Raw genomic sequence first — 11,164 nt, 5'->3', positions numbered from 1 at the left:
CGGTGGCCTGGCCCGGGCGAGCGTTGTTGTCGCCTTGATGTCCTTCCCCGCCGGGCGGAGGAGCGAGGCTCTCCCGAGCTCGGCGCGAGTTTCGATACCCCAAAGGTGCGGCCGGCTGCTCCCCTAGGAGGAAGTGGCCGCCCGCTTCCTGGAAGCCTGCAGTATCGGTCGTGTGCGGCCAGCTTGGTTTGGACACGGGCACAGGGTACAAACACAGAGGGGTTCCCCTTTGGCTTGTCGCAAGGGCCCACCCCAGCCTTTGCCGCTCGCTCAGCAGCCGCAGGCTCTTTGGGGATCTGGTGTGGCTGCAGTGCGTCCACACCTGCTAGATACACGCTTGTGTGGAGAATAGGAGCTTGCCTCCGTGTCCACAGGCAGCCTTCGGCAAGCAGAGTCCTTTCTGCCAAGCTTTGCAGGTTGCCTGACAGCTTCTGATCTGCTGTAGGAAATAAAATGGTCGTTTTGCTTCTTGGATGCCTGTGTCTTCGCTGATGATTTAGCTTTAAATAGCAAAGTTCAGGTTTTCACAGAGAACCAGTAAAAGAAGCAAAAAAATATGGAGGTACACTTGTCGATTGTCTTGCTTGACAGCCACGTTCCTGCATGAGGTTCTAGCTAAAACTTGGCTTCACTGGTTCTGACGGTTAGTGTCTTCAATGCGAAGCCATAGGCCTGAGGTAGCAGTAACTTACTAGGTTGGTAATGTCCAGATTTGTTCTTCCCAACCAGGATAAGAAGGATAGCAGCATGCAGTGGAGTAATGCAGTCCAAGTTTAGGAACCGGCCTTAATTCCACAACTGTTCACTTTTCTTGGAAGAGGTTAATATGAGTCATCAGATGTGCAGAGACATCTGACTGTCCTCTGGTGGGAACAGTAGGTTTTTAATCTGTTTAAAAAGTAAGGAACTTATCTTTCAACTCTGTCTCTTTTTCAGAACAGAGGTAATGAGAAAGGATCCCTTTCATAGAGAGCTTTGGTTTCTGTAAGGGAAAAGCATGGAGTGATTTTGAGTATTTTATTCTTGCCTGAGAGATGCTGCTGTAGGAAACACGTGGAAAATCTGTTCTGTTTCAATGAGGCTCGACAGGTCAGAATTAATATGGGAATTCATTTGATTGCCAATGAGATCAAGGTTTTGCCATTCTTGAGAGTGTGGATTTTGTATTGGGTTCGTGTGATTTCCTGCAGTAAGATCCTGTGGGTCAGCCATTTCACAATGAAAGCTGAAACAAGATGTATTGAACTACGATGTAGTTAAATAAGAGCCACTGTAACCACCTGTCACCAGTCGTGACTTTGCCTTGCCTGCAGCGCTGTAAAAATTAGTGATCCTTGGTTTTGCTAGCAGTTTGCACAGCTGCTGGTATTTCTACGTTTAAGTGCATGCATGTATATTTTATTTTTCAGAAAAGCCTTGGACTCAGAGCATACCCTAGTCCTCTGTGTTTGTGTGGTATTTTTAAGGCAAATAAGTTCCTTCTGCCTGTGCTTTGATTTGGCTGACCAGGAGTCCATCTCAAACCAGAAACTGAGCAAGAACTGCATTGACAATATCCTCCTGCAGAATTAGCTGTTGAGGCAGCATTGCGCCCCTGCAGCATATTTTCCACCTGGTGGAAACTGGGTGAGCTCGTATTTGCCTGGAACTGTACTGTGGAGGTGCAGCCTAAGAGGACACTGAAAGAATGATGCTTGCAGTTGTGATCCTGATGTTACGACATAGTCCCTTGTTCTCTTGCACTCCTCCTGAAAATGTGGAGTAGAGAAAAAGTCTTTGAATATGCAATAAAAATTGAGTGTTGGTTCATGGTGACCCTTTCAGTTGGTACCTTCCAAGTCTCACCCTTCCCTTCCCTTCCCTTCCCTTCCCTTCCCTTCCCTTCCCTTCCCTTCCCTTCCTTTCCTTCCCTTCCCTTCCCTTCCCTTCCCTTCCCTGCTGTTGTGCTCCCCAGTTAATAAGCAAGTGGCATAACACTGCAACTCCTGCCCTGTTCTCTGGGCTATATTCCAGACAGGGCATCCCACACTTGCCCTGCACTGTTTGTGTTGCCTTATCGAAGGCAACTGGTGATAACTTCACTATTGTTAATGACAAGCACAACTCGCTGTTTTATCAAAGTTTGAATAAGATAGAGATGTCTCTGGAGTGTGGCTAAAATAAAGCGTAGCTTATGAGAAACTTTGTAAAACCTTCCTCAGTGGGTGCAGCTGCTTGGGTAGAAAATGCTGTGGAGGTTGTTATGGGTGAGTTCTAAATATACGTAACAATAGATTCATTAAAAAGGAAAAAAAGGGTAGTTGATGTGTTCTGTTCTGAAGTAGGGATAAACAGATTAACTATGATGCTACAGCCCAAAAGTTGTATTTTCTTAATCCTGATCATCACTAGATAACATTCTGATAACTGTCTTAGCAAGACCTTGATAAAATTCATTTGGCGTCTATATGAATGGATGACGCTGCAGAACTTTTCTGGTTAGGATGACAAGCTGAGGCAATCCCATCCTGTGTGCTTCTGGGCCCAACGAATTATCTCCCTCAGCTTGGAGGGACAGTCTTTCATATGCAGAAGGAGAACACAGAGTGATGTGCTACATAATGGCTACGAATAGTTGCTTTGGGGGAAATAATTCAGTCCATAACACAAGCCAGTGCAGCTGTCTCAAGCTGTCTTCCATCAGGGAGAGATGGGACTCGCATTCTAACCAGGATTTATAACTCTTGGTGGCTTCAGCAGAGGGGCTGGTGAGGTCCATAGGTGTCGGCCCCGGAAGAGCCTGAAGGAGGTGTACTTTGGGTGTTGGTCTGGTGCAGAGTGAAAATTGTCATGTAAGATCTGTTCCTGCTGTCTGACTGCTTTCTGTGTTCCCTTTTGCAGGGTGCCTCTCCCTCATGGTGACAGTGCCAGATGTTGAGCGTTATACCACCTTATTTGCCACTGTCATCCTCAGGTGTGACTATAGCACATCAGCACAGCTGCAGGATGTAGTGGTGACCTGGCGCTTCAAATCCTTCTGCAAGGACCCCATCTTTGACTACTACTCAGCCTGTAAGTGTCAGGTTTGTCCTCCAAGGAATCCCTCTTTAAAAGGAAAGGAAGAGGAAGGTAGACTTACTGGGGAATACAGGCTTTTGACCTCTTCCTGTCCACTAACCAGGTCGGGTGGTGGTATTTCCCTGTGCTCCAAGAAAAAATAGGTCACATCTGTGATTTCCTTTGCAATGTCAAGGCTTTATGGTATGATGTTGTAGAAATCACAGCCAAAGCAGCTAAGTTGTCCTCCTTGTCATCAACTCAGAAGTCAGAGAAGCTCAGCCGTGTTTGACACTTGTCAGTCTTGGCAGCCCCATCTTTTACTTCAGCATGTTTGAAAGGAAGGGCCTTGCAACAAGTGGACTTTATGGTTCCATGGGGGACTCCGTGGTTGGAGCTAGATACCTGTGGCCAGGTGTTCCTGATTTTAGGAAGCAGAAGAAACACCTGCATTTTGGAGGGTAGAAAAACTTACAAGTAATAACATCTAGTACTTGTGGCAGCACTTCATGTGTAGACATTCTGGTGTGTGCAGCCTTAATTCAGGAGTGTTTAAGATGGTTCTTAAGATGGTGTGCAAACTGTATCCTGGGGTGCATCAAACACAATATAACCAGACAGTTAAAAGAGGTGATGATCCCACTATATTTAGTGTTGTTGTGGCCTCACCTTGAGTACTGTGTGCAGTTCTTGGCCCCACAATGGAAGAAGGATGTGAAGGTCTTTGAACGTGTCCAGAGGAGGGCAACAAAGCTGTTGATGGGCTGGAAGGAATGTCCTCTGAGGAGCAGCTAATGACCTTGGGCTTCTCTAGTTTGGAGAAAAGGAGGCTGAGGGGCGACCTCATTGCTCTTTACACTTTCCTAAGGAGGGAAAGTAGAGAGGGAGGTGCTGAGCTCTTCTCCCTGGGATCCAGTGACAGGGTGTGTGAGAATGGTTCAAGGCTGTGCCAGGGGAGGTTTAGACTGGACATTGGGAATAATTTCTTTACCAGGAAGGTGGTCAAACATTGAAACAGACTTTCTAGAGAGGTGATTGATGCCCCAAGCCTGTCAGTGTTTAAGAGGTATTTGGACAATGCCCTTAATAATTTGATTGCACTTTTGGTCAGCCCTGAAGTGGTCAGGCAGTTGGATGAGATGATCCTTGTAGGTCCCTTCCAACCGAACTATTCTGTTCTATTCTATTTGGTTTATTCTATTCTATTCTATTCTATTCTATTCTCTATAAACCCTGCGGTATGTTTAAGCTGGCCAAGCTTAGCTTACCTGCACACTTAACACTGAGCTCAGAGTGGGGACCCTGAACTTACTTGGTGTGTTGGTGCCCAAATTCTCCTTTATGCAGTCTGGATGGGTTGGGTCTGCATGTTACCAAGTGCTCTACAGCCTAGTCCACACGCAGGTGGGTCTTTGGCTCTGCTGATCCCAGCATAATGTGTGTGCTTTGAGCCCAGGTTCAAGCTAATAGCTCCCAGCAGGGACAGAAAGCATGAAGATTACAGTGCTTGCTTGGTTAGACCTGCTCTTCATGATCGATTGTAGATACAGCAATGGAGGAGGCTTTGACAAGCTTTGTCCTCTCCTCTCTTCATGGCAAACCCTTTACAGACAACGTTGACTCTCTGTATCAGTTGTCTCCTGAAATCTCAGCTCCAAAAGGCCTGAAAATAGTTTATATTGTGAGTCTGTCATAAGAGTATTGGACAGAAATTGCCTCTAGCCCTCCATTACTTCTGTTGGGTCTCTCTACATGTAATCCTTAGCTGGAATCAGATGATGGATTTTTTTTCTGCCTTTATGAGCTCCACAACATCTAATAGGATACAAGAGGGAAAGGGAGACAATTCCTACAGCAGTTCATGCATGTCTGGAGATTTTGTCTGGTAAATAAACACACTTTTGTTTTGGTTCCAGTACTCTGGGGGTTTTATTACTTTTTTTCCTTGCAGTTATCTTCATACTGGGAGCTGCCCTCCAGCCTACCACCATTAGCTTCTTTCTACTGTTGTTCTTTCACTTGTGAGTACAGAAGGCATCTCCTCTGCAACTCCTGAATTCTCAAAATCTCTGCCGTTCCTGTGGCTCTACATCTGTTTGCTTTTGAGTACTCCAGAGCAACTTGTTCTTGCTGGTTTGAAGCCATGCTTTGTATTACTATCCCAAAGCAAATGCACACATGCATTCAAGAGTTTTTCTGATGCTCACAAGAGGATAGAAATTGTCCTTTGAAATAACTTTTGGTGTCTTATGACATGTGTTTCTAGCATACCAGGCTGGTTTAGCTCTTGGCCAGGACCCATCTGACGACTGCAATGACAGCCAGCGAACGGTGCGCATTGTCATCCAGAAATATGGGCAGAAGGAGCCCGTGCTGGGTATCGACTACCGGCAACGAAAGATCACCATTCAGGACCGTAAGAGACTTGACCTCCCAGGCAGGGAGTGAACTCAGTAACTATGCAATATCTGAGCCTGACAAGTGAAGAGAAGCATAAACATGGCTAATGTAATCTGTAGCCTACATATTCTGTGAGGTAGCAATGAAATAAGGGTTGTGAAGGGCCCTGTCCCCAGTTGGTCTGAGGGTGTTGGAGGCACAACAAGCTAAGGCTGAGCTGAGGATGCCCGAGCATTTTGCTGAAGAGTGCAAAAGTAAGCTGAGGAGCCCAGAGGCTAGAAAACAGTTCTTCTAAGAAGTACTGTATAGTTGCCCAGGTGCATTATATGCTCCCTGCTGTCCCTGGAGCAATAGCTGTTGCTACTGCCAGAAGAGTTACTGGGAGGGATGGCCTAACAGGGACAGTGATGTGTGTTCCAAAACCAGTAGGGCTGGCAACAGTGGGTATCTGTTAACATCCATCACCCAGCAGCATGCTGGTTATTTCACTCCATACAGAACTAGTCCCAATTCTAAGTGGTGTTGCCTTCCAGCAGCAAAGAAAAAAGGGACTGGCAGTTGATGCTGTTTATAGGAGTACTCAATGGACTCAAGTGGGATTGTTTGAAGGTGATGGCTCTGCTTGGGAAGAAGGGAGATGCAGTACTATGTATCACCTGCAGGCAGAGGGCCCTCTTAGAGTAGGGCCTGAAAGCAGTGTCTGCCAGTCCCTAATAGCCCACTGACATATCAATCTCTCTCACACAGGGGCAGACCTTGTCATCGGTGAGGTCATGTGGTGGGACCATGGCGTGTACTACTGCACTGTGGAAGCACCAGGAGATACCTCAGGTGATGCGGACAAAGAAGTTAAGCTGATTGTTCTTCGTAAGTGCCTGCGGTTTGTTGCCTGGGTGGCAGATATCTCCCCCTCTTCTCTTCCTCCCCACCCCGAGATGTCTCCAGCAGTGGAGAGGTGCTCAGTAACTTACTGTGCCCAGGTACATCAGGATCCTTTCTCTCTCCATTTTTCCCACAGACTGGCTCACAGTACTCCTCATCATTCTCGGTGGCCTCCTCCTCCTCCTACTGATTGGAATATGCTGGTGTCAGTGCTGCCCCCAGTATTGCTGCTGCCACATCCCATGTGCCTGCTGCCCAACCCGGTGCTGCTGTAATGAGAAAGGTGAGGTTGAAGCAAATGTGTGTCCATTCATGGCTTCTGTCAAGACAAAAGCTTGACTGGGAGTTTGCTGAGGTCCTTCTTCTCCCTCCAGTTCAGCATCCTTATAGACTGAGACATTTCTCTGGTCAATGTGACCTCCATGACCAGCTTGTTTGAGTTTAGAGGAGGGGAGCTAGGATACATGGAACCCATCTTGCTCCTCTGTGTCCTGCTTTCAGAAGTTCCTCACTCACACCTTGCTACCAACTTCTCTTACATCGTCCAGGGCATGATCAGCTCTCTTGTATCTGTAGCTTGGGACTTTTCTTCCTGGTCTTGTAGTTCATATGCCTGTGCATGTGAGGAAGGCAAGCAAATGCCTTGGTGCTACTCTCCAAACTGGCCTAACCTTCAAGTGTGTGCTGCTGTGAGAGGTAAATTATGTGAAAACTGGAATTTTCTATCTTCGTGTTATTTTCAGAGCTCCTCCTTCCACAAGAAAAAGGTTTTGTTTGGTTTTCTTTGTGGAAGGAAGTGAGGAGAAAGAAAGCAGAAAGATGGTCTGTCTTGGTGGTAAACCCTGCAAATGCATTCTGAGATTTTGAGGGTCAAGAGAAACTTTGTTGTGCGTAGTTTTTAGCAGTAATAAAGATTCTGCACCCAGATGCTGTTCTCTTCATAAGGCCAGCGTTTGATTTTGGCTACCAAGGTCATCTAACCTCTGTGTTCATGTAAGAGAAACTTAGTAGCAACACAGTGTGGAACAGCCCCCCTGCAGCCTGGACAATCTGACAGGAACAAAATGCAACAAATGCATTTATTTATCACTGAGATCACCAGATTCATGCCCAGATGCTACAGGGAGAGAACAAGGCGCTGTGTTCCTGGTTTCCCTTTACCTGCAAAAGAGCTATTTGGTATACCTTTAGTGTTAGTAAACTCTGAGAATTTTAGAATCATAGAATAGTTTGGGTTGGAAGGGACCTTTAAAGGTCATCTAGTCGAGCCTTCTGCAATGAGCAGGGACATCTTCAACTAGATCAGGTTGCTCAGAGCCCCTTCCCACCTGATCTTGAATGTTTCCAGGGATGGGGCATCCACCACCTCTCTGGGCAACCTGTTCCAGTGTTTCACCACCCTTACTATAAAAAATTTCTTCCTTCTATCTAGTCTAAATCTACCCTCTTTTCGTTTAAAACCATTACCCCATGTCATATTACGACAGGCCCTGCTGGAAAGTTTGTCCCCATCTTTCTTACAGGCCCCCTTTAAGTACTGAAAGGCTGCAATAAAGTCTTCCTGGAGCCTTCTCTTCTCCAGGCTGAACAACCCCAACTCACTCAGCCTGTCCTCGTAGGAGAGGTGTTCCATCCCTCTGATAATTTTTGTGGCCCTCGTCTGGACCCACTCCAACAGGTCCATGTCTTTCCCATGCTGAGGACTCCAGAGCTGGATGCAGTACTCCAGGTGGGGTCTTACAAGAGTGGAGTAGAGGGGGAGAATCACCTCTCTCAACCTGCTGGTCACGCTTCTTTTGATGCAGCCTAGGATATGGTTGGCTTTCTGAGCTGAGAGTGCACATGTCCAGCTTTTCATGTACCAGTACCCTCAAGTCCTTCTTTGTCAGGGCTGCTCTCAATTCCTTCATCCCCTAGATTGTATTGGTACTGAGAGTTGCCCTGACCCAGTTATATGACCTTCCACTTGGCCTTGTAGAACCTCATGAGGTTCACCGGGGCCCACTTCTCGAGCTTGTCCAGGTCCCTCTGGATGGCATCCCATCCCTCAGCTCTGTTGACCACACCACGTAGATTGGTGTTGTCTGCAAACTTGCTGAGGGTGCGCTCAATCCCACCGTCTGTGTCACTGATGAAGATATTAAACAGTACTGGTCCCAGTACAGACTCCCTGAGGGACACTACTTGTTACCATTGTCCCTCTGGACATGGAGCTGTTGATCCCCTGTGGATGCGACTATCCAGCCAATTCCTCACTCACCGCATAGTCCACCCATCAAATCCATATCTCCAATTTAGAGAGAAAGATGTTGTGGGGGACCTTGCCAAAGGCCTTAGAGAACTCTAGATAGGCGACATCTGTAGCTCTTCCTTTGTCTGCTGATGTAGTCACTCCATCACAGAAGGCCGGACTTGCCCTTGGTGAAGCCATGGTGGCTGTCTCGAATCAGCTCCTTGTCCTCCATGTGCCTTAGCATATCTTCTAGGAGAATCTGTTCCATGATCTTCCCAGGCACAGAGGTGAGGCTGACAGGTTGGTAGTTCCCAGGGTCCTCCTTTCTACCCTTTTTAAAAATGGGTGCAATGTTTCCCTTTTTCCAGTCACCAGGGACTTTACCTGACTGACATGACTTTTCAAATATCATGGAGGGTGGCTTGGCGACCACATCAGCCAGTTCCCTCAGCACTCTGGGATGCATCTTGTAAGGTACCATAGATTTATTTATATTCAGGTTCCCCAGGTGGTCACGAACCTGATCTTCTCTTACAGTGGGAGGGACTTTGCTCCCCCGGTCCCTGCCTTGTAGTCCATGCACTCGAGAGGTGTGGGAAGAGAGGTTGCCAGTGAAGACTGAGGCAAAAATGTTGTTGAGTACCTCAGCCTTCTCCTCCTGCTTTGTTACCAGTCTGGTAGTCTAGCTCATCACAGATTTAAGCTTAGATATTGCTTAGCCCTTGCAAAGAGTGAACAGAGCATCCCTCTTGTTTGCTAAAAGCAAACCAAACAAAAACACTTTCTGGGGGCTTTACAAGTTGTCAAGAAAATGCGTGGTGTTGAGGTTATGGAAATTTGGCAGAAAAATTCGTTTCCATGGGAGAGAGAGGTGATGGAGGTGAAAGACTCACAGCTCCAGACTCCTTAGTTCTCATCAGAAAAGGGATTCAGAATATGTGTGGGTTCTTTTTTTGTTTTCTTTGCTGTAGGAGATGATAGCACACTCCAGACTGCTGCTGTTGCCTTTCCTTCCTCCTGTTGAGGACAGATAGGAGGGTTCCTTGCAGGGTTTCCAAAACTTCTCCCTGCTCATAAGAGAAGGTACAGACAAGTCCAGCCTCCTTGATGGCCTGCTGGATTCTCTGGCTGTAATTTCCATCCCAGCTGCCTGCCCTCTTTATCCACTTTGCAAGGGATCCTTGTGCCTGCTCCCCTCCTCTAGCGCACCTTCTCTTCGCTTCATCCTGCCTCTGACTTACTTTTTTGGACGCCAAGAAATGAAATGGAGGCCTTAAAAAACACAAGAAGATAGATACAGGGGTCATCTTAAAAAACAGCGCTAAGGAATAACAGTTCCACTCAGCTGAAGAGAAGTCAGAAATCCTCAATTAAGTCCTAGCAGTTACAGTGTGAGTGGAATATGGGTGATTCTTCCCAATTATTGGCCACTAGAGGGTAGCCTAGATTTGCTGAACAGGCGTAGATGCCACTGAGGCAAGGCAATTCTGAGTGTTTTAAGTCAGGTCATTGACTAACATGATTTTGAACCTAGTAATAGAAGAAGTGCATTGTTTAAGTAATTCAGAATTGGTGTACAGAAATATTAAACATGCCCCAGGAGCAAGCCAATTACATTCCCCAGGGAAAGCTCTGTGAAAAGCCCACCAGGGTAAATATACGTATGACCTCCTTCTGTTCCTATTAGTTCCTTTTCTGCTGTGGACTTCTTCCACTAATAAATTGGTGCAAAATAGGATATACTTCCACCTGGGTCTGACTAGGTTGGAAAATATTTTTTTTCATAATTGGATAATTGGCCCAGCAGCTGTAAAGTCTGTCAAAGGTGAAGAACAACCTTTCTCATCAGGGAGTAAGTGGAAGGAACAACACAACATCTGCCAAAGTTTTATAGCAAGTATGAGTTTTGGAACTAGGGTGAATCTGAGCTTCCTCAGAGAAGTATGTTCACTTTAATAAGAGATCTGTAACTTTACTTCTATTTTGCAGGTGGGGAACCAGAGTACTGAGTTCAGTGTTCTATGTATGTAGTATTCAGACTGGCAAGCAAAGTATCTGGAGAAGGCACAGAGGATGAAGGTAGTGAAGGAAGTCCAAGAGTAATTCTGCATTTGTTCAGCTGTAGGGAGAGATCAGAGAATTACAGGATCAGGATGCCTTTGATTCGAGCAACTGCCTTCATACCCTAGGATGGGGAACCCTAAGTAGGTATGCCCACAGCTGCTGGGCCTTTCACTTCTCAGGCAAATACTGTGGTCAAAACTCAGGGACGTGCACTCAGCAGGTTCTAGGACATGTTCAAGGTGAAAACTGGAGAGGTGGTTTCTCTATCTCCAAGTATGAAAGCTGAACTGGAGGAAAATCCCTTGGGAAGAAAAAATAACAAAGCAAGTCTGACATAAAATTCGAAAATCCCTTGGGAAGAAAAAATAACAAGGCAAGTTTGACATAAAATGCTTGAAAGCTGCTACCTCAGGCCACACAGCTTTGAAGAAAAATCAGAGTATTAGGATTAAAACCCCTGAAGTCTGCAGCTTTATAGTTCACTCTGGTTGGAGCCAGGCTGGGGAGGGGGAAGGATTTTGGAGCGGAGAACGAAGTGGAGCTGCCTGA

At 46.5% G+C, this 11,164-nt stretch overlaps 1 protein-coding gene across 1 annotated transcript in view; it reads left to right on the top strand.

Moving 5' to 3' along the window:
• The first annotated feature begins 37 nt into the window (after window positions 1-37).
• Window positions 38-11,164, top strand: part of ILDR1 (immunoglobulin-like domain containing receptor 1) — a 15,453-nt gene continuing 4,326 nt past the window's right edge. The window contains 6 exon segments of the mRNA XM_010082224.1: window positions 38-105; window positions 937-943; window positions 2,817-3,051; window positions 5,303-5,452; window positions 6,184-6,303; window positions 6,455-6,601. Coding sequence (XP_010080526.1) covers window positions 38-105; window positions 937-943; window positions 2,817-3,051; window positions 5,303-5,452; window positions 6,184-6,303; window positions 6,455-6,601 — 727 coding nt within the window.

The sequence above is a fragment of the Pterocles gutturalis genome, unplaced genomic scaffold, assembly GCF_000699245.1.
Source record: "Pterocles gutturalis isolate BGI_N339 unplaced genomic scaffold, ASM69924v1 scaffold19744, whole genome shotgun sequence".
Taxonomy (NCBI): domain Eukaryota; kingdom Metazoa; phylum Chordata; class Aves; order Pterocliformes; family Pteroclidae; genus Pterocles; species Pterocles gutturalis.
The sequence above is the reverse complement of the archived record's forward strand: the minus strand, read 5'-3'. Positions and strand labels throughout refer to the sequence as shown.